The sequence below is a fragment of the Ailuropoda melanoleuca genome, chromosome 3 (genome assembly GCF_002007445.2).
Source record: "Ailuropoda melanoleuca isolate Jingjing chromosome 3, ASM200744v2, whole genome shotgun sequence".
Classification (NCBI taxonomy): Eukaryota; Metazoa; Chordata; class Mammalia; order Carnivora; family Ursidae; genus Ailuropoda; species Ailuropoda melanoleuca.
Genome location: NC_048220.1, coordinates 43662949 through 43686881, shown reverse-complemented (window position 1 = coordinate 43686881; position 23933 = coordinate 43662949). Strand labels below are relative to the sequence as shown.

Genomic DNA, 23933 nt, shown 5'->3' with positions numbered 1-23933 from the left:
TTTCATCAGCCATTTGTTCTGGCCCCTTCAGAGATGAACAGCTAGTTCCTAATGATAAACTACTCACATACTTGAAGAAGTGTAAGTGGCCTCTGAGCTCATTAACTGAATAATCTCAAGTGTATTATCCTTTTCTTACATATGGTTTGAAGATAAGGCAAGAAACTAGATTAAATTATTCACTCAACAAACATCTGAGGACTTTTTATGTGTGAGACCCTGTGTCAGACACCAGGGACACAAAGCCAAATATGATCCAGGCCCTGCCATCCTAAAGCGCACAGTCTGTTAGGGAGATGCACACACAGACACCGGAACAAATGCACACTTTGGAATTGCCTGCAAAGCATGAAGTGACAATAAGAGCATCCACTGACACAGCTCTCTACAAAAAGCTTACAAGTGTTGTCTGCTATTACCTTCATAGTAGTAACCACATGGGGTAGGCAGGAAAGATGTGTTATCACCCCCACTGCATAGGCAATTTGTGAGATTCATGGTCAAGAAACTTGTAGCTGGTACGTAGTTGATGAAGTACTCTACTGAATGTCTTCAGAGGTAAGAAATTTTCATGATGTGAGGATGGGTTTAATTTTGGGAATAAGTAGAAAGTTAATTCAGTGCTAAGCTGAGTGAGTAGGATAAAAAAAAATCAGATTGGGTAGTGCTTATTTTGGAATAAAAAATTTTTGAAAAATACAACTATAAAGAGACAAGAATGATTATTTGTGTGGCTCCCGGGCTGGCCTTTAAAGCAATTCCCGAAAGAGAAGTTCCAAAAATGTCTTGAGCGATGTGGCAGGCTCTTTGGGAAAAGGCACCTCTCTTTTAGATGAACACTTTAAAAAAAAAAAAGGTAATTTTCACTGTAAATTTTTATCCCATTATTGCCTTTAATCATTGTTCTCTAGAATCTCAGTCTCAGTTTCTCCTAATACTTCCTAAACTGAGGATTGGGGCACCTAAAACTAGGCTAGGACACCCCGTTCAGCTGGAGGTCCCAGAGTGGGAGAGCGACAGGCCCGTGGCCTGTCCCTGCAAGGGCGGTTGTCTGGCCGTCTCCTGTCAGGCACCTAATTACTAAGGAGTGCCTTGTGACTGAGGATGATATCCAAGTCTTCTCTCTTATATATATATTTTTCAAAGATGCAAATCTAGCCATGAAAACTCTTCTGTTTTAACTCCTTTGGTGCTCCCCAGTGTCTACAAAATGAAACCCAAATTTCTTATGTGGCCTCTATAATTTGGCTTTTGCTTCCAAGTTCCTGTATGACCTTCCTGATAACATTTATATCCCAGGCATCCCAAGTTACTTGCAGTTTCCTGAACAAAACCTGCTCTCTCTCCTGCCTGCTTACTGCCTCTCTATGGTGATACACTTCTCCTCGCCCTTGTACTGGCTGAGGTATCATCCCTTGTGGGAACCAGTCCCTGATTCCTCTCCTGGCCTGTCCTCTTTTTCCAGTGGGGTTAGGCCCTCTTCTGTCCATCTCTCTAGTTCAGGCTCCCTCACTAGACTGCAGTTGGCTCTGTTTTACTTGCCTTTGTACCAGCACCAGTCACCACTGCCTGGCAAGAAGGAAACCCTCAATAAATTTGTGATGAATTAATGTTTCTGGGTAACCAGTCACATCCAAAACCTTTGGCTAGATTCTGGGTTTTTTCACCATTCTCCTTGATAGTATTAATATAGAATTCTGAATTATTTAGCTATTATGTTTATAAACCCTTGAGTTTTCTAGGTCAGTAACTCTCCAACTCCACAATACCAGAGAAAAGGCTAATATTTCAAAAAGCTAAAACAAAGTATTCCCACCACTACTAACTTTATGCTATAAAAATCCAACACTTACTTCCTCAAATGGCCACTTAAATTGCATACTGATTGACATTTGCCTTTTGTATTCTTGGTCTTTGAGACCCCCATCTGAGGTGGGGGAAAAATGCATGTATTGTCTTCAGACAGCCTCCCTCGACTTGAGTTGAAAGGCCTTGCCATTCTTTGTGAAACTGTCATCCTCATAATTTGTCTTTAGTATACTGTGTTGACAGCTTCTCATTTCTCTTTTAAAATAGAATTCCTAAGAAGCCCAACTAAATAACTCCTGGTTATTATTTATCATTCTGTAGGACTACAGATAAGAAACTTAAATGATCTGGTTGAAGGTTTCTTTTGAGGGGGAGGGCTGGAAAGGATATTTGCATTTGAAAAGCAAAAACAGCCCTTTTTGTTTTTAAAGAAAAATTTCAGCAAGACAAAACAATTTTCAAGTTTTGCCCACATCTGATTCTTTGAAAGGACCACACCCTGCTCTGTATCATAGATGGCCCGCAGCGTACTCTATCCATGTCACTTTTCTGGAATGTCCTCCTACCACCCCCTTCTCACTGGTCTGTGTCCCCTGTCCTTTCAAAGCCCAAGTGTAATCCTCATTTCCTTCTAAAAATCTTCTGACTGCCCTGGGTTTCAGGATCTGATCTTACTTTTGAGTTTCTCTGACACTTTCTATGGAAACTTTTGTGGATTGCAGTTGGAAGACCTGGGTTTGAGTTATAGTTCAGTCATTAAATGTTACTGCAGGAAAGTCACATTGCTTTTCAGGCCTGTTTCTTCATCTGTGAAGAGGAGACGGTGATAGGCACCCTGGTTATCTCATATAATTAGAATAAGATTCAAACATCATGCCTCCAGGAAGTCCAACACTTATTTCAATTTATTTTGTATTTTGTGTATATGTGCTACATACAAATTGTGCTTGTATGAAGTTATTTCATAATATTCTATTGCATTGCATATACTTTTTCAAATGTGTTCATATACACCATCATACACACATAACTTACTTGATCTTACCGAACTTTGGAGGCTTATATGTATACTTTAAAATATATCTGGTCTATACTAGACTACAAGCCATTTGAAGGGTAGAAATTGTTTTCAGAATCAAAGAATTACAGAAATTTTATTTTTATAACCTTCATAGTATGATTAACATATATTCACTGTTTTTGTGGGGGTTTTTTTGTGCAAAGTAACAATCCTTAGAAGTAAAAAGAAAAAGTAAACAAAAATCATCTGTAATCCATAGCTCATCAATAATTATAAACATATAGGTACATCACTTCCTGTACTTTTCCCTATGCATCTCTATGTACGTATGTATTATGCATGTATGCATGTATGTATTATATGGAACATGTGTGTATATATACATATATATATATATAAAGGGATCATAATGCATAAATTTTATAATTTGCATTCCATACCCAACTATACTACAATCATCTTTTTTCACATGGATAACTCTACTTTTATTTTTTTAAGATTTTATTTATTTATTTGAGAGACAGAGAGTGCGCATGAGAGAGTCTGCCTTTGGCTCAGGCCATTATCTCAGGGTCCTGGGATCGAGTCCTGAGTTGGGCTCCCCACTCAGAGTGGAATCTGCTTCTCCCTCTCCTTCTGCTCCTCCCCACTGCTTGTGCGGTCTCTCTCTCTCAAATAAATAAGTAAAATCTAAAAAAAAAAGGTCTAATATTTGATCATATAAATTTACAATCAACCCTGTGTTGTAAGATTCTTAGGCTTGTTCAAATTTTCATCTTTATAAACCAAATGCTACTAATAACATCTCTGTGAATAAGAAAAATTTGGATTTTCTTATTTGTAGAAATTCTGGGGAGAGGCTGGTTCAATATTCTTTCTTTTGGTAGCATAATTCTTTTATTTTCAGAAATGACCCTTCTCCACTCTGAGTCCATATTGTTGGAGTGGGGTGACATCCCCTGTCCTTGTCCCAGTAAGGGGACACATGGAATAGGCCTGCCCAGAATAACCAGCCATTACATCAGGGCCTGGGCATTTGAATTTGAAAAGGCCAAACAGAATTGGTTCAAGAACTTTTCTTGGAACTACTGAGTTGACCATAACATAATCCTAGAGCTTCTGAAGGCCATCTTTGCCACCCCCGAGGGGGAAGCTGGCCTATGCATGAGGCCAACTGATAGGAAAATGGACACAGGAGACAGAAAAAAGAGAGATTCCTGACACTGGATGAATTCTCTGATCTACTCATGCCCTAGCTCCACTCCTTAAGCTTCCCATGCTGATAAATTCCCCATTTTTGTTTAAGATATTTCTATCATTTGTAATACAGAATCTTTATTAATGCTTAGGATATATATCCAGAAGTAGAATTCGTAGGACAAAGATTTGTACATTTGTAAGGTATTTCATATGAATGGTCTAACTTCACTCCAGAGAGGATTTATCAATCTACACCCTCATTGGCAGAGTGCCTTATTTTGCTTTAATAGCTTTTGTTTTCCCTTTTCTCCCAAGTTTTTGGCTATCTGTATTTCTTCTTTTGTGATATGTGTGTATATCCTTTGCCCATTGAAAAAATGTGATATTCATCTTTTCCTTATGGATTTGTGAGAAGTTTTACTATATTAAGAATATAAATCTATATTCATCACATACATTGCAAATACCTTTTCTAGTTCGTCATTTGTCCTTTAATTTTGTTTTTCTGTTGAGTTTTACTTAACCTACCTCATTTCTTCCTCCCTCCATTCCCTCTTTCCTTCTTTCCTCCCTTTCATAAAGAACTTCACAATTTTTTATATAGTCATTGTGAGCAGCCTCTTCCTTTGTGGTCTCTGTCTTTAAAGTCATACTTAAGTTTTTTGTCACATTAATACCATGTAAATATCCACCTATATTGTCAACAGCACTTTTATAGTTCTCTTTTCATTCATTAATCTTTTATCAATTTAGAAAAATTTTTTAGTATATTGGGTCAGATAAAGTTCTAATTTAATTATTTTTTCCAAGTGGCTACCTAGTTGTTCCAACTTCATTTCTAAAATAATGCACCCTAAACAGTATCCCTTCCCACTGATTTAATTATCATAATTTTAGCATCTGACTGGGGAAGATCATTACTTTCTTACTCTTAAAAAAACATTTCTCAAAATTTATTTCTTTTTAAAAATAGATTCTATTTTTTTTTAAATAAAGATTTTATTTATTTGACAGAGACAGCGAGAGAGAGAGAGAACACAAACAGGGGGTAGCTGGAGAGGGAGAAGCAGGCTCCCCGCTGAGCAGCGAGCCCGACGCCAACGTGGGGCTTGATCCCAGGACCCTGGGATTGTGACCTGAGCCGAAGGCAGACTCTTAACGACTGAGCCACCCTGGCGCCCCAGATTCCTTTTTTTTCAAGAGGTTTAGGTTTACAGAAAAATTGAGCAGTTAGTATAGACAGTTCCCTTATACCCCCAAACCAATTTTCCCTATTATTACCATCTCATGTTAGCATAGTACATTTGTTACACTTAATGAACCAATATTGATATCTTACTATTAAATCCATAACTTATTTATATTTCCTTAGTGTTATGGACTAAAATGTGTTCCCCCAAATTCATAAGTTGAAGACCTAACTCCTAATATGACTGTCTCTGGAGATAGGGCCTTTACAGAGGTAATTAAGATAAAATGTCATTTTGCAATACATACAAATATTGAATAATTATGTCGCACATCTGAAACTAATATATTAATTATACCTCAATTAAAAGACGATTACATGAGGTCATAAAGGTGTGCCTTAAAAGAAGAGGAAGAACCATGAAGAGCACATGCACACAGAGAAAAGGCCGTGTGATAACAGAACAAGAAGGTGGCTATCTGCAAGCCAAGGAAAGAGGTCTCACTAGAAACCAACCCTGCCGACACTTTCATCTTAGACTTCTAGCCTCCAAAACTGTGAAAAAATACATATCTATTGTTTAAGCCACCTAGTCTATGGTATTTTGTTATGGTAGTGCTAGGAGACTAATATACTTCACTTTTACCTAATGTCCATTTTTCTACTCCAGGATCCCATTCAGGATAACACATTACGTTTAGTTGTCATGTCTCCTTAGGCTATTCTTGGCTATGGTCATTTCTCAGAATTTCCTTGTTTTGATCACTTTGACAGTTTAGAGGAGTACTGGCTGGGTAGAATGCCTACACTATTGGAAATTATCTGATGTTTTTCTCATGATCAGAGTGAGCTTATGGGCTACCAGGAGAAAGACCACAATATAAAGTGCAATTTTCATTATATTATATCAAGGGCAAATACTACCAACATGATTTATGATGTTGATGTTGATCACCTCACAGTGCCTTTCAGTTTTATCTACTCTACAGTTATTCTGCTCCCTCCTACCCCACCCAGCTTTCCATGTTGTACTCTTTGAAGGGAACCTACTATGCATAGACCATACCTAAGGAGTGAGAAGTTACGCTTTCCTATTCTTTTTATTAAAAAATTTCTTGGCTATTTTTGCTTGCATATTTTTCTCCCTCCTTCAACTGGTATTTTTATATGGATTATATTAGGTTTATGAAATAATTTTGAGATAATTTGGTTTTTGTTAAAAATTAAGCATTCTAGAAACATAGTATACCTATCTATTTAGTCGTAAAACAGGCTGTATTTTTTTAATTAAAAAAAATGTTTTCAGGGCACTTGGGTGGCTCAGTCAGTTAAGCGTCTGCCTTTGGCTCAGGTCATGATCCCAGGTCCTGGGATCCAGCCCCATGTTGGGCTCCCTGCTTAGTAGGGAGTCTGCCTCTCTTCCTCCCTCTGCCCCTATTTGTGCGTTCTCTCTCTTTCAAATAAATAAATAAAATATTTAAAAAAATGTTTTCTAAGTGATTATTTCAGAGCACTGATTAATTGATTAACTGATTCTGATCTCTGTGTAATAATTTTGTATCTGGCCACAATACTGAAGTCTTAGAACTTTTGGTAGATAACTTTGGATTTTCTAGATCTGCAAATAACCCAGTTTTCCCCATTCTGTTTTACATATAAGTAACTAAAGAGAAGCTATTGAACTATTTATCAAACTGAGGCCTGCTTCCCAGTTCATAGTCTAGAAACTTGGAAAGCCTAAAGGTGACAGATACTGTTACAGGTACTTTTGCTGCTAATGAAAAATAAAGATCAAAATAATTTCTGCAGAATCTGGGTAACTATGTTAAACATTTGGTACTTATTACAATTTTAAGAAAGTGTATCTAATATGAAAATCATAAGGTTTTAATTTTACTTCAAATGAGTTAACCAAAACTTGCCATATAGAGAATAATGACATTATCAACCCTAAATATTACAACTCTTTTTTTTTTTTTTCTGTGAGTCTCTGTTCACTTTTGATACTGTTTAAAATGTAAATGGCAGGGGGCGCCTGGGTAGCACAGCGGTTAAGTGTCTGCCTTAGGCTCAGGGCGTGATCCGGCGTTATGGGATCGAGCCCCACATCAGGCTCCTCTGCTATGAGCCTGCTTCTTCCTCTCCCACTCCCCCTGCTTGTGTTCCCTCTCTCGCTGGCTGTCTCTATCTCTGTCAAATAAATAAATAAAATCTTAAAAAAAAATGTAAATGGCAATTATGTTTAAACATTTTGACATTTTCATATGATTTCTAGAATATATTTTAAAACATCAATTGGATGGTTCTTTTACTTCATTATAATAGTACCTTAACTATCAAAATGTAATATTTAGGTAAAAAACCTTATGAACTTTAATTTTACAACTTTCCCCATCATTGATTACAAGTAACTTAGGGTTCCCTTTTCACAAATGTTCAAAGATTCTTTCGGAATTAAGAAGTTAAAGGGTTAAAGTATCACTACACATGAAGATAGTGTGGGTCTTTTTCAATATGAATTAGATAGTAGAAAGGACAGTAATTCATATGAAGAGACAGACAGACAAAACATGAATGAGGCCAGATCAAAGTATGTAAAAAAAAAGTCCAGGAAAGTGAAGTCACTGAGATTCTTCACGTTCAAATGACCATAGCCAAGAGCAGGGCAGCACAGGACAGAAGTGACTGAGAAGAAGAGGCTAAACAAGAGAAAGAAATCAAGGGGGAAAAGGATGAAAGAAGACTTAAAATGGGAAACAGAATCAGTGACTTAAAGGAAGCAGAGAAAAATGCAGACAGAAATGGCCAAAACTCAGAAGAGAGACTTAAAAATTCACAGTAGGAAGACAAGAGTAAAAAAAAATAAAAAATATATATTTTTAAATATTTGAAATACAAATGAAGATAAGTATGGGAAAACACAACATTAGGTAAACCAAGAAAGATGCTGGCTATGGAAAAAGAAAACAAAGATAAACACTAGTGGAATTTCTTTTATTCTTCACCATTAACATGGGAAAACTTTCTTTCCTCTGAATTTTGAATGAATGCTAATATTTCTCCCTTGGTTTGGGGTTTTGAAAAGTCAACTCTTAAAAAACCTTTTGTTTCCCTCATTTAAAAAGAAAAAAACGTAATCCTCATAGAGTGTCTTTAATAAGTACTAAATATTATTGGAGCAAAAGTGAAAGATGTAATTTTAAAAATATCTTCATCAGCATGGAAATAATTTGTCTGCTTTCTAACATGCCTATCTAACATGCTTCACACTCAGTAGGATACAGGTGGAAGGATTTAAGAAGCTTTCCAGAAAAAAATCTGTAATATGCATTCTTACACCTGCCCTGGGGTTTAACCAACTGCTCAGCCAATAACATTTAATCTGTGGCTAGTGAACTAACAAAACAACTTGGGAAGATGGAGTTCTTAGTCAAAAAGGCCTGGTAAGCAGCTGGGGTACATGGCTATCTGCCCGTCTCTCTCAGAACAAATCCATGAACAAAGCAAACTTACCTAATGTGATAGAAATTTATTTCAGTTCAAACTGTATGAAAGCAGAGTCAATAGAGAAGAGTTTTCTTTAGTCAGAAGAAAAAGGCAGAAAAAGAGGTGACTTCAGGAATTGGTCTGAGGGCTTAGAAACAAAATAACCACCTTTCCATGGTCAACGACTCTGACAAGTTCCTATTTATGAAGAATCTCATTGGTCTTCTGCAGCACTATTTATAGTCCTTTATAAAATGAACACTAATTAGAGAATGAAGTCTATAATCATATTCCTTCTTGCTTCATTTTATCACTACCTTAGAACTTGTAAGAGAGAGGAATGGAAGAAAAACATTTACATTACATTGAGCTTATAATTTTCTCTTCTCTAAAGCGATGATCTTTTGCATTATATTTAAATTTTATCTTCAATTGATATCCCCTCTGCTGCACCCCTTTATTAGTACCAGCCTCAAGGAAAAAAATAATATTTCATTAATGAGGATTACTGTTTACCATAAAAATATCAAATCTCAAATTTATTTTATCTCAGAAAGAATTAACAATAGAAACTAAAGTTAACTACTGCAACTTATTATGGGTTAAGAAAAGATCATAAAAACTGTCAAACATTATGAATACAATATAAATTCTAATCATTTGGACAGATCTGAGAGTCAAATACAGAGAAATTAATTTTCAAAAATAACAATGACAACATCAAAAACAAGAATAACAAAAATTTATTGAGCACTGACACCCTGCTAAATCCTCTAAAAAAAGTATTTCATTTAATCCACAAACTAACCTATCAGAATGGTACTGTTATTATCCTCAGATATACATTTAAGGAACAGGATTAGAGAGGTTATACAATTTGCCTGAAATCACACAGCTAGTTAATTTCCAAATGGGGATTCCAATTAGATCTAACTCCAAATCCCATACTTATACCACTCTATTCCATATATTCCCATGGAAAATTATGAGTAAATGTGGCTAAATGAGGAACTTCTTGTTTAAGTTAAACAAATTTTTAAATAACTTTCTGAATTTTAATTCTTCAAGTAATACAGGGTTTATAATATTAGGGACATGGACCTGCCATGAGTTTAAGGGGGACAGATAATTTTTGACCAAAAATTTATAATAAATTCCTGAAGTCACGTGTTTGGCCTTGTTACTACAGTTAAAAAAACAACAACATTACCTTATAAGCAAATGTGAAAATATGAAGACTAACTCAGTTAGAGAAATTGTTAAAATAGAAAATCACAGACATACACAAAACTATTGAACCAAGCATGATTAGCTATTTTTGAGATCTACCACTTCCTAACTATGAGATCTTGACCAAAATTACTTAACCTTTCTGTGCCTCAGACTCTTCCCATATAATTTGGGCGTAAGAGTAAGATCTAGCTTATAGGTTTAAAAAAGATTGGTGCTTTGTATATGTCCAGTAAAAGCTTCTTCTTGTAACGTTTACTTCTACTAAAAAAAAGCCCAAGCCCAACATTTTACATATCATGGCCAACTGAATTAGCTGCACACAAAGAACAGAATATTATTATTATGTTTAACTTGGTTATCTGCATTAATACCAGAGAGGATAAGGGATGTTAATAATTCAAAATGGTAGGTAGTAGGAAGATTATTAATGAATGTCTTTGGAAGAAGATTTTGTGGCTTGCCTTTATATCTGGCCATCCTAGATGTCCTGCGGATTGACAGCATGTAAAGTAAAAGTGAGATGTTATCTACTGTATGACTTTGTTAATCCTTTGTGCTTTTTTGTTCAGTACCAGGGAGATGGAAAAAATTCTGATCAAACTTCTCATAAAAACATTTATAAACCTATACCATAAAATGGCAATCAAAAATCCTAGATTTTGTTCTTTTTTTTTTACTCCTCATGCTGCTTATTTTCCACATGCAATCTTTTCCATTACTTTGAAGGTAAGGAGTTTGTCTAAAGACTGATTATTTCCTTCTTGGCACTAGGGTTGCAATTCAGGTAGTGGCCACCTGTTAAATAATGGGGCCTTTTTATTGATTCCATGGTCAGTTGTCTAAGATTTTTCCAGGTGTGGTTACCTCGGAGAAAATACGAATGGAGCACATTATCCAGATGCTTAAGCTTTTAAAGTAAAAATATGTGTTGAACAATAAAGGTCCAACTTGCTTACCAGATATTAAATAGTATTATATGGCTACGATAATTTAGTAGTGAAGTACTAACACAGGAATAGACAGAAAAATCCATGTAAAATAATGAAATTGGCCCAAAAATATTCCTAAGGCTTTACTCTATGATAAAGGACATGTTAAATATCAGTGGGGGAAAACACAGGATTATTCAATTGTGGAAGTTAGCAATACAGAAAAAACCATCGCAAGAGTAATTTAACATGATACACCAAATAATCAATTCCAGGTAAAGATGTCAATTAAAAATAAAAATAAAATTATAAAAATACTAGAGAAAGATATAAGTAGGTATTTATATAATCCTGGGATTATGAAAACCTAAAGAATGACACTGGGCCACAAACATGAAGAAAAAGATTTGGCAGATTAGCAATGCACATTTAAAACCATGTTAAAAACAAAACAAAACAAACCCCCCACAAATCATAATGACAAAATAGTAAAAATATTTAAAACCCAAAATATCCTTCATATTTAAGAAATTTTGTAAATCAGCAAGAAATATATAATCATACTATACAATTAGCCACAATGGTGATGAAATATAAATGGCCAATTAACATATTTTAAAAGTTCAACTTATTTTTTTTAAGATTTTATTTATTTACTTGACAGAGAGAGAACATAAGCAAGGGAGTGGCAGGGAGAGGGAGAGGCAGAAAAAAGGCTCCCCGCTGTGCAAGGAGTCCAATGTGGGGCTCAATCCCAGGACCCTGGGATCATGACCTAAGCCAAAGGCAGACACTTAACCTACTGAGCCTACCAGGTGCCCCTAAAAAGTTCAACTTCACCAGTAAACAAAGAAATACAAAATAATACAAAGTAGAAACTGGCAAAGATTAATGTATCTCTACCTGTTATCTGTGATATATTATAACATACACATACATAATACTTAGCGTAAGGAGAAACCAGCAACTTCATACATTGCTGGTACAGGTATAAATGATTTCACTTTCTAGAATGCAATCTAGCAAAAATGTTATCAAGACACATCTGAGCTGACAAAAATTAGAATGATTTGGGGGAAAGAACTGGTTGAAAGGGGCATGAGGGAACTTTCAGGGGTGATGTATATGTTCTAGATCTTGTGTTGGTGGTATTTACATGGTGTATACAATGTTTTTTTTTCCAGTGGAAGGTACTTTATTTGGTATCTATTTTAGCACTTCACTATCAGTTTCTTTCTTTTTATTTATTTATTTATTTATTTATTTATTTATTTATTTTTTGATGTAAAGTTCGATGATTGATTAGTTGCGTATAACACCCAGTGCACCATGCAATACGTGCCCTCCTTACTACCCATCACCAGCCTATCCCATTCCCCCACCCCCCTCCCCTCTGAAGGCCTCAGTTTGCTTCTCAGGTGTATACAATTTTTAAAACTAATCAAAGCAAACAAATAAGAACTATGCAGCTTCTTATATGTATATTATTCCTTGTTAAAATTTTAAAAAACATATTTGACTCAGCAGTTTCACTTCCTTTAACTTAAGGAAGTAACAGTGGACTTAACAAAATATGTAACTGTTGGATCATTCACTCATGAAAGACTTACAATGAAAAATTGGACAAATTTTTCCATTCTTGAGAAAAGTGTGTGTGTGTGTGTGTGTGTGTGTATAGACAGAAGCATTAATGATGATTCTGTGGGGTATGAAATTACTATTGATTTTTTCTTTCCTGTCCTTTTTCAGTGTTTTTTATATTCACTATAATAAACACAATTAGGTTATTTGAAAAATCAATATGATAATTTGTATTAATTTCATCTGATAACTCTATGAAAGAAAACGATACAAATTAAAATTATTTTTATAGAAATATAAGCAACTACATACAAATTATGTACTTTTTTCACTAAATTTCACCTGGAATGTTAGTATTTGGGTTTTTCTATCCCACTTTAAGCATCATTTAACCTTCAGATATGGTTAAAGTAACAGAACTTTTGTTCATATTTTCTTGATTGCCTGTGTACAATGGCGACTTTCATTTTGTCTGGCTTGGCTGCTATCTGTAACTCCCATTGTGAAATAACTTTTTTACTACATTGTGCTTAATATCCCAAGGACCTTGGTTCCTTAAATTTTCTTTCCAATAACAATGAACTACTTATGCCTACAGGGCCTTTCTCTGTTTCAAAATGCTGTCAGCTAAAAAAAAAAAAAAAAAGAAAAAAAAAACAGGGAAAGGAAAGAAAAAAGAAAAAAAAGATAGATTTTGGAGAGAGTCCAAGTCCATAATCTATGATTTTATATTCCCGGCATAGAAAAGGTAGTCTTGTCCACTCTTCTTTCTTGGAATGCTAAATTTACATTAGCTATACTCTGGAAGCCTTAGGATTTTATAACCTGGATTCAGCTAAGAACCTGCTTTATGATACTTTTCTCAAGAGATTTTAAAATAGAACCATCGAGTGCAACTAGCAAGTTTAATGAATTTATCTACATTCCTCCTAGGTCACAGACAACATAACTGAGGTAAATTAACATTTGCCTTTTCTTTATGTATTATTTTTCTTTGATATTATTACATCAAGACAACTATATAACAATTTGTCAATTTAATTTTGAATGCTTATTTTGTTCTGCTTTAGTAATTTGTCAAGCCTTACCAATATTACCCCATTCCTATGCATGGTCCCTCCTTTTCTCACACCTAATATTTCCTGAGCATTTCCTTAGAGTCAGGCATTTTGTAACTTTATAACTGCTTTACATGAATTTTCTCATTTAATTCTAATAATAATCCTGAGGTGGATATTGTTATCTCCACTTTACAGGTGAAGAAATTGAGGCTTGCAATAGAGGTTGCTTGCTCAGGCAGTCTGATTGAACAGCTTGAGTATAATTAAAAGATAATTCAATATGTAGGATTACAAAGAGCCTCTATGGTGGTGCATTTCTTTTCTTTCTTTTTTCTAAGATTTTATTTATTTATTTGAGAGAGAGCGAGAGAGAGCACAAGCGGGGTGAAGGGCAGAGGGAGAAGCACACTCCCCACTGATCAGAGAGGCCGATACAGGATTCATTCTAGATCTTGGCACTCCAGGATCATGACCCGAGCCAAAGGCAGATGCTTAACCAACTGAGCCACCCAGGCATCTGTGGTGGTGCATTTCTTTAAAGGAATGTAGAAAGTATTCCAAACATGGAATGGATGATATATGCTGTAACCAGCTCCAGAAGACAGATATTATGATTTAGAATCAAAGGTCTTTGAAAGTCAAGTTGATTTTTCCCCCTTCACTGTATTAATTATTACTTCATGTTGAAATCACTGTTCTGGAAGCAGCATGGGGTCTTAAGTGTGACCAAGAGCCTCACCGTTTATTACTGTGTGATTCTGGGCAAATAACCTACTTTTCTGGGTCAAAGTTTCCTCATTTATAGAATGGGACTAACACCAATTATCTCATGGAGTTGTAAGAAACAAATCCCCCATAGCTGGTCTCTGACCTATGAGCCCTCTGAGGGTTAAATGAGGGAAAACAGCATTAAGGTCCTAGCAGGGTACGTGAAATATAGCACATGCAAATATCTGCTTCAAGAGTGAATTGGAAGGATTCAGAGCCACCTTTATCTCCTACAACCCGTAATAGAATATGATCAAAAAGCATAAAAAGTATGTATACCTAAAGACAAGTATAAGTGACTTCTACTCTGTCAGGTATTTTGTATAATCTCATTGATCTGAATAATTGATAATTGGGTAAAAATATACTTAACAGGCAGTTTTAAAAGAAATGATGAGATTGCACATTAAAGTAACTCTGCAGACTTGGTAACACCAAAAAGTCTGTGAAAATGTAAACAGTCCACAAGCAAAAAATAAATAAAATAAAAAAAATCTAGGCACAGACCTTACAGATTTCACAAAAAATAATTCAAAATGGATCACAGACCAAAGTAAATAAGTCACACAGATGAAAAGTATGGCACAGGGAATAAAGTCAATAATATTGTATGGTGACAGATGGTGACTACATTTATCATGGTTGAGTAATGTAGAGAACTGTTGAATTAATGTCATACACCTGAAACTAATATAACACTGTATGTTAATTATACTTCAGTTAAAAAATGGATCATAGACTTAAATGCAACATGCAAAAGCGTAAAACTCCTGGAAAATAACATAGAAGAAAACCTAGATGACCTTGGCTATTAGATGCAACACAAACAATGGATAAGCTAACTTCACTGAAATGAAAAACTGCTCTGTGAAAAACAATGTCCAGAAAATGAGAAGACAAGCCACAGACTGGGAGTAAATATTTACAAAAGACACACCTGAATATATAAAGAACTTTTAAAACTAAATAAGAAAACAAACAACCTGATTAAAATGTGAGCAAAAAACCTTAGCAGACACCTCACCTAAAAAAATAGAGAGATGGCAAATAGCATATGAAAAGATGATCAACATCATAGGTCACTGAGGAATTGCAAATTAAAATAACAATGAAATACCACTCCACACTATCAGAATGGTTAAAATCCAAAACACTGAGAACACCAAATTCCAGTAAGGAAGTGGAACTCTCATTCATTGCAGTGGGAATGCAAAATGGTCAAGCCACTTCGAATAATAGTTTGGCAGTTTCTTACAAAATTTAAACATGCTCCTTGGTATTAACCCCAAAACTATGTCCACACAAAAACTTACACATGGATGTTTACAACAGCTTTATTCATAACTGCCAAAACTTGGAAGCAACTGAGATGCCCTTTAGTAGGTGAGTGCGTAAGTAAACTGTGCTACATACAGACAATGGAATATTATTCAGCACTAAAAAAAGAGCTACGAAACCATGAAAGGACGTAGAGGAAACTTAAATGCATATTACTAAGTGAAAGCAGCCAACCTGCAAAAGCTACATACTCTGTGATTCCAACTATATGACATTCTGGAAAAGGCGAAACTATGCACACAGTAAAATCATGTGTAGTTGCCAGCATTAGCTGGAAAGTGAGAAATGAACAGGCAGAACATAGAGAATTTTTAGGGCAGTGAAACTATTCTTCACGGTATTAAAATGGTGGATATGTGCATTATACGTTTGTCCAAACCCACAGAATATATATCACCAACAGTGATCCCTAATGTAAACTGTGGCCTTTGAGAGATTATGATGTGTGAATGTAGGTTCATCATTTGTAACAAATGTACCTCTCTGGTGTGGGATATTGATAGCTGAGATGCCTGTGTGTAGGGGTGGGAGGGGAGGCAGGGGAATACAGGAACTCTATACTTTCTGCTCACTTTTGCTGTGAATCTAAAACTGGTCTAAAAAAATAAGGTCTATTACAAAACATTTCTAAAAAAGAAAAAAAACAACAGCTAAGGGTCAGTTAGGAATTGCTATGGGCATGGTAAGAATTATGTTGTGAGCAGATCTAGACCAAGAGGTTGGGCACATTTAATTCAGAAAGCATTACTTTGGTACTGCTTGAAAACAAGGATCACAAACTGGGAAGTTGAAGAAAGCTTCCCAGGACCTACAGATTGGGTTACTATATCAAACAAAAGGGAATCGTCATGAAACGATGACACAATGACTAAAGATGCTTTAGTCTACCAGTTCTCAAAGTGTGACTTGGGGTTCTCTGTGTCTCCAATGTCAAGTATTTTAGTATGAATACTAAAACGTTATTTGCCTTTTTCATTCTTATCCTATGAATGTACAGTGGAATTCTTCAGAAAATACATGTGTGGGATCAAAACAGAGTGCAGAAGGAGATACGAGAATCCAGCTGCTCAACATTGGAGATATGTAAAAAAGTAAGTAAAAAAAAAAAAAGGTAAATCAATGCCACTCTTCTTACTAGATTTTCTCCTATGAAAATACAATGGTTCTTTGTAAAAATTTTATTTATGTTAACATGAAAAAGGTTCATTATTATTTTTAGTGATTTTAATTTTTTAGTTTTAATTTCTAGTAAGGTAAATATTAACAGACATATTCCATACAAATAAAAGCTCTTTGGAGTCCTCATTAATTTTTAAGAGTATAAAGGGATCCAGAGACAAAATTTTTGAGACCTGCTGCCCTAGCTAATGCTAAGGGGTAAAGAAGATCTCTCCCTTGGCTAATGCAGACTTTCCCTATTCTCACAGCATCTGTCCTTCTACCGTATTTGGGTTTGTCTACACTTACTTATTACCCATGCCTGGCAAAGTCCCGACTGAATGAAGTGGGACTATAATTAAAATATTCATTTGTAGTTATTGTATCCTTTACTCAATACATGACTAAACCATATACAAATTACAGTATGTTTTATGTATAAAAGGTGTTTAAAGCTTTGCCAATGAGATGAAGCTATGTCCTTCAATGGTATCTTATAAAGATCTCTGAATGGGCCTGTCAGTAATTACCTTTACATCTGCACTGTTAAATTTTCTCAGTTTTGGATCTCAGACAACCGGTACTTGTTACTTCTATGCTATGCTAACTCCAGAGGAACACTTGAAAACTACTTCATGCTAAATCTTGGTTCTTGAACTCCAGTCTCTAGCACAAACAAATTGTGACTGATGGACAAACTGATTTTTAATGCAAGTCAAGGTGCAGTAATAAAACTGAAAAACAAAAATAAACAAAAAAAGAATCTAGATCTAAAAGTTCTAACCTGTAAGATTATCTTAGAAGGAGAATTTTTCAGAACCGAGAACAAAACCACTTAGACCTGAGGATGCTGAGGAGTCATGATAAAATCTGCACCAGTTTTATTAAAAACAGAAGCAAGCCAGACTGTGTTTGTATTTTTTTAAAACTTTACAAGGGCAAAGCATTTTTTCTAAAATGTTATTCTCTTTCACTAAGTACTGCAAAGTATCTTAATTAATTCTTGAGATTCTAACAGCCTTAAAAGCAAGTCATAAAAATGATATTTACATGGGAGTATAAACTGGAATGACATTTTGGGAGGGCCACTTGAAAATATTTAGCAGAAACCTAATATGCATACCCACTAAGAAATTCCAGCTTTGGAATTAATCTGGAGAAAACTGGCAATGATGAAGACACATGGATGTTCATTACAGTGTTGTATATAATAATAAAAACTGGAATTGCCTAAATATCCAACAACATAGGGCTGATCAAGTAAACTGTGGTTTATCATATAATGGTCTACTATGTGGCCATAATACAAAAATAGAAAAATTAATCATAAAATTATGTATGGCAAGGGAAAGTACTTAGTGTATATTGCTGAGGGGAGAAAGGCAAGTTATAAGATTATAGCATTTTATGATCTAATTTCTGTGAAAAATATATGCATAAAAATACCTGGAAGGGTATACATTAATATTATTTATTGTTGAGTCTGGGATCACAGGTGATTTTATTTACTTTCTTTAAGGGGGTCTGTATTCTGATTTTGCTATAGCGAACATCTTTTCTTTATATAATAAAAATAATTATTAAAATATTTACGTGAGGCAACCATTGAATTGTTAGTGTTTCTCTAATTCTTATGATACTGAATACTATATGTGTTATGGAAAGTGGTAGAGGGGAGAGAGATGAGAAGAGAAGGAGGGAGCAAAGCAGAGAGACTTTATATTGTTTATTATTTTATCATGTATATTTGTTGTAACGTATTAGGTTACTCTTAGATTTAATGGAACTTAGTAGTCAATAGTTAAATGTTCACAAAATCACACTTTACTGTCATAGATTTAATTTTTCTCCTCTCCTTGGAATGCTGATTTTGTTCTGTAGGAGCAGGTGGCTTTCTTTGTTATGTCTCTCTATTATCTTGTCAGACACAGCTCTCTCAAACTTTTTTGGGAGCTAACCAAGCTTTATCTAACTAAACCCAAAATGGCATATGGACTTCATCCACATGGTCATATGAATCTGTTGGCTGATGATTCCTGCCATGTATCTAATCGGTTTTATAAAATCCATGCTTGAAGAAGGATTCTATAGCTATAAGAGTGCGATGCTGTGGGATGAAGGAATGTAGTGGCAAAGAGGCTACTTTAGCTGCTACACTGGAATCTGGGAGCCATCACTGCCACCAAATATTGGCAGCATATATCCCAACAAAGGAAGAATCCTAATAATTTTGAGTGAAAAATTTCTATCACACGTTTCAGCTTAGATCTACTAATAACACTTCTTTAAATGCCTTGTTAGACAGTGAAATCTGGGAATAATTATCAAACACCATATACAGTGCTTACAATAGAATCATATTTCTTTTCTTTCTCTCCCCCTCCCACTTTTTTTTTTTTTGCATAAAAAGTAGAATGCTGCTGAATGGTACCCAAATGTCTGCTGTATACCATGCCAATACAGCAGCTCAGCCAAAAATGCGAATAGAACAGTTTGCCAAGTAAAAGAAAACATAACAAATTGGTAATGGTTTCTATCTTGACAGAAAATGAAAACGATCCCTCAATGTGTGGTCACTCATGCGGACACATAAAAATGTCTGAGAAGCAATCATTTTACCTCAGATAACAGACCCTGACAGTGTAGTACAGCACTGGCTGACTTTCACTTCTTAGAAAAGCAGTAACCGTGACCTACAAAATAGTCTGGTAACCATGTAATTTATGCATAACACACATGCACATGCCATGCACTTATAATATTTGCCATAAATCATTTTGAATACAAGACTTCTTTTCTGAGTGGAATATACTTTATGAGAGATGATCTAAATCACCAGAGACCTGATAAAGTTGAACGGGTGTATTTATGAACAGAAAGGATGTTGTTGCTTATCAGGTTACAGAATTTCAATAGTCTGTAGTGCAGTAAAAAGGGTCCCATGTATTCTGTATGATTCTGTTTAGTGCCTTGAACACAAAAGGTATTTTATTAGATGTCAAATAAAACAAATACGAAAAATGTGCAGGTACATAGTTTACAGTTCTGACTCTCTGTGAAGGAGACTGCAATTGAAGGTAGAAGTGAATCCCCTGAAGACCTGGTAATGGTGTCTTTAACTTATTTACCCTTCCTTTACCACTTATTTTTGTTCCCCAGATGGAGAAGTGGTCAACATCGTTGACCAGTGATTTTACCATCTGATAAAGTTTTTCCATTTGTTTACTTTCTAATGAGGATGTTAGAACATAGATTGTACTGTGAAATCACAACAAAAGCAAGAATGACAATTTTAAAAACACTAATTGACATCTGAAGCTAATGAGGAATTCACAATGAGAGAATACTGAACTAAGTGGCTAGGAAGAGCCTTGGGAAGTTAAATGGTCTTGCCAAGTTAAAAGTAAATTTGAATCCTGCAGGTTATGAGTTTCAAATGAAACTTCTGGGTTTAAATTTGTTGGTGACTTTCCTGTTCAATAAAAAAGGACTTAAATGGCTTATAAAAAGGTTAAAAAAACTTATTGGGCATCAAACTGCTCTTACAAAACACCATCTTGATGAGTTAAGTGTAAATGAATCAGAAACACATGGATTATGTTTCCTTAAAAAATGCATATGGATTCAAAAATAAGGGGAAGAGGACTTGGCAAAACATTTTTTTGTGTGGTGGCTGAACCCAAAACATTTGAAAGATATTCTGAGACATTCAAGGAATCCAAAATAAAACTAAACCTGTCCAGTCATATAAAAAACAAAAAGTTCTTCTGTGTAATGTGCATTTATCTCTATGGGTCAATCAACACTCACTGAGCCTTCCCCTTTGGCACAGGACAATGGGAGAAGCCAGCTTCTGCCTTTAAGCAACTTTGAATTTAAGTATAAACAAATACACATAAGTAATAGAAACCAATTTAAAAAGTCTCAGGGTTAAAAAAAAAACAAAAACAAACCCCAAACATAACCTAGATGATACAGAAACTATATACTGAGAAATACATAAGTACTTAAGGGGTCCTAGGGGAGGTAGGATTGATTCCATTCAAATAATCATCCCCTTAGCCCTTTTGATTAAAGTTATATAGCTGTAGACTCTTACTTACTTAAATGTTTTCTTATTAAGTGTTTTTATGTCTTTTTTAATGTGTGTCCCAGCCCTCTTTCCTCCACCCTCTAGATTTGTGAGTGCTCAACAAATCTTGCTGACTGGTTTCCTGGAGGATGGGAGTGTTGAGCAGTTTTGAAATAGGAGAGAGATGCTGTCTGGCAGAGAGGAGTGAGGCTATGATTCTGGGTTGGGGTAATGGCACATGTGACAGTTCAGAGGCTCCAGAGGGTGAGTCATATGTGGGGGGTGACCCACTGGCTTGCAGCAATGTGCTTGAGCCAGGGTGGAGTGGGAGGTGAGGGCAGTTAGGTGTGGGGAGTCCTAATATACTACATGTGAAGTCAACTGGAGGACAGAGGAGTGTGATAAGGGAAAGCACAATTCTTATTCCTTTTTTTTTTTTCTTTGTGCCATTATATGATAAAATGCTAAGGATAGGGCATGTACGAGTCATTAATTCCTTTATTTCTTATCAGTGTCTTAAAAAGCTGAAAAATAGCCAAAGAAAAAATAAGTAGACTGTGTATGAATTGCTAGGATCCTGTAGGTCATAAATTTTAAGAGGAACTTAGTAGGATTATGAAATGTATTACTGAGTCCTAAAATGTTTGTGGGAAAGTGTAAAAAATTAATGATTTAGAATCTTTTGAGGCTGCTTTCTAGCTGTTTAATGTGAATCTTATCTTTTTCACAATATTAGAAAGTTATTTAGGACAGGGAGAGTATCACATATTTCTTGTATATTTCCACTGGCTAGCATAATACTGGGAACACACCAAGCACTCAATAAATGCTTACTCAAGTGAAATGAAGTCAAAAGGAGCTGAGGCCCTATAACGACAAGGGTATGATGAAAGGCGAAGTCTGAAAAAAAAAAAGAGGATGAGGTCGTGGGCATGTCCTAATAGTGTCTCTGCCCTGAGCCTGTTTGTTCAGGATTAATACGGAGGAATTAAAACCCTTACCATCCTTCATCATCTTCTACTTCTGCTTCAGAAATGTCATTCTCAGGAGTTTCAGCAATTGCTTGAGTGAGTTTTGATTTAAACTGGTTCAGCAGTGCCAGGGTCTGGAATACAATTACATTGCTAAGTTTTCTGATAAGGATAAATATAATTTTACAAGAGACACTGAAGTTTGGTAGAAAATAAAATGTGAAACACTTACTAACACGTAAAGCACTTTAATTTTTAACTTTTGAAGGAAAATAACAAAACTGCAACAGTGACCTTGACACATGCCCTGTTTGCATTTGCACTGACATTTTCCCTCAGACATATGTGACTGTTTTCTGATTTGGGGAACATAAATTTGCTTATATAAAAGATGCTTAAACAATAAAATGCATGCTTGTTAATGGCTATTTTTTTTTTTAAAGATTTTATTTATTTATTTGACAGAGACAGCCAGCGAGAGAGGGAACACAAGCAGGGGGAGTGGGAGAGGAAGAAGCAGGCTCATAGCGGAAGAGCCTGATGTGGCTCAATCCCATAACGCCGGGATCACGCCCTGAGCCGAAGGCAGACGCTTAACCGCTGTGCCACCCAGGCGCCCCAATGGCTAATTTTTAATGTCCATAAGAAAAGGATGTACTTTACTAAAATATGTGAAATTAAAAATAAAACACCAATAACAAATAATATTTGTCACTGAACAAATTTCCAAAAAACTTAAAAAGTTCATTGTTAAGGAAGGTAAAATGAATGAACACATTAACTGTTGGAAGATGGATAAATGGGAATGATATTTTTAGAAAGCTATTGATATTTGTCAGAAACTTTAAGATGATCATTCCCTTTGATTGAATCACTTCAATCCTGGGACTCCATGAAGAAAAATTATGTGAAACATAGAAAATGGCTTAGGCAAAAGATGTACGTGGCAGCAGTACTCATACAAGTGAGGAGTGGAAACATGTTGAAATATCTATCAATAATGAACTAGATAAATTTGTGAAAAAGCAGTGACTATGTCATTACACTATTATTAAAAATTATATTCATGAAGTATTATATTCTATTGTTAAGTAAAAGAAGTGGGGCATAAATACCATGATTCAGTAGGTTTAATAAAAAAGGGGCCATTTCTCTGATTTTTGTTTGTCTCCCGTGTCCTTTGTGGGTAACAAACAAGTGCCTACAATTTTGTAATCATGTTGTCCCCTGGCTATAACTTAACAGTTGACTCCAGAATTTGAGCAGAGAACAAAAGTTGGAAATTTTTTTTTATCCTACAGTTTAAAAAGTATGTAATTGTGAAATGGGGTGAAGTAATACCTGTCTAAAAAATCAAATGTCTAATTAAGATACTGACATATTGAATTCAGTACTAAAATCTTCATATTTCTTAAGGAAAAAGAGGTATAATAATTCAGTATGTGAATAACAAGTATAATAAGGAGTCACAATAAATTGCTAGGCTCTCTAATTTATCTAGGAAATACCATTAAGACCATAGTTCATGAAAAAATTAAATAGATATTGGTGGTCTAGAACTTAAGCTCAGTAAAGACAGGTGGTGCAAGAATCAAAGGCAGTTATTGCTAAAAATGACAGTGTAAGTACCTTATATGCTTTATAAGTTCTGCAAAATTTAATGACCACATGGACAACAGATGAAAATATACACACTGCCATAGCTGGTGAATGAGATGAGTTTTGGGGAAACACGATAAATTCCTACAGAATATCCTCATAGGCATTCTGAGGGCTGCCTAGTGCATTAGGGTTTAGATATTTTATCTGTTTCCAGAGTAGTAATTAAACGACTAAGCTCTTCAAGCAGTGTTAACAGATAAAAGAACACATCCTTTGTTTTTAAAACCTCATTCATTAAAAAAAACCATCGTGTTTACAAACTTTTATTGTATTCACTTTATAATAAGAAAAAGTTTAATTTAGAGATACTAGAAAACAAGCAGAAGCAAAACAGAAATACCTATTATCCCACGTAGGAATAACAATTGTTGACATTTTGGTAAATATCCTTCAAGGCTTTTTAGGTGTTTTTGTGTATATGTGTATGAGCTTATATATCTATATGTGTATTATAT

General features: G+C 35.1%; 1 protein-coding gene and 1 long non-coding RNA gene across 3 annotated transcripts in view; one reads left to right on the top strand and one right to left on the bottom strand.

Moving 5' to 3' along the window:
* The window catches only part of CWC27 (CWC27 spliceosome associated cyclophilin), a 185198-nt gene that overhangs the window by 6792 nt on the left and 154473 nt on the right, over positions 1-23933 (bottom strand). For both annotated transcript variants that reach the window (XM_034656282.1, XM_034656281.1), the window contains one exon: positions 21847-21950. In XM_034656282.1, the coding sequence (XP_034512173.1) occupies positions 21847-21950 (104 nt within the window). The remainder of the gene's footprint in view (positions 1-21846; positions 21951-23933) is intronic.
* LOC109489644 overlaps positions 13300-23933 on the top strand; it is a 61224-nt gene continuing 50590 nt past the window's right edge. Inside the window, exons 1-2 of the long non-coding RNA XR_002142689.2 lie at positions 13300-13402; positions 16613-16706. This is a non-coding gene — a long non-coding RNA (uncharacterized LOC109489644). The remainder of the gene's footprint in view (positions 13403-16612; positions 16707-23933) is intronic.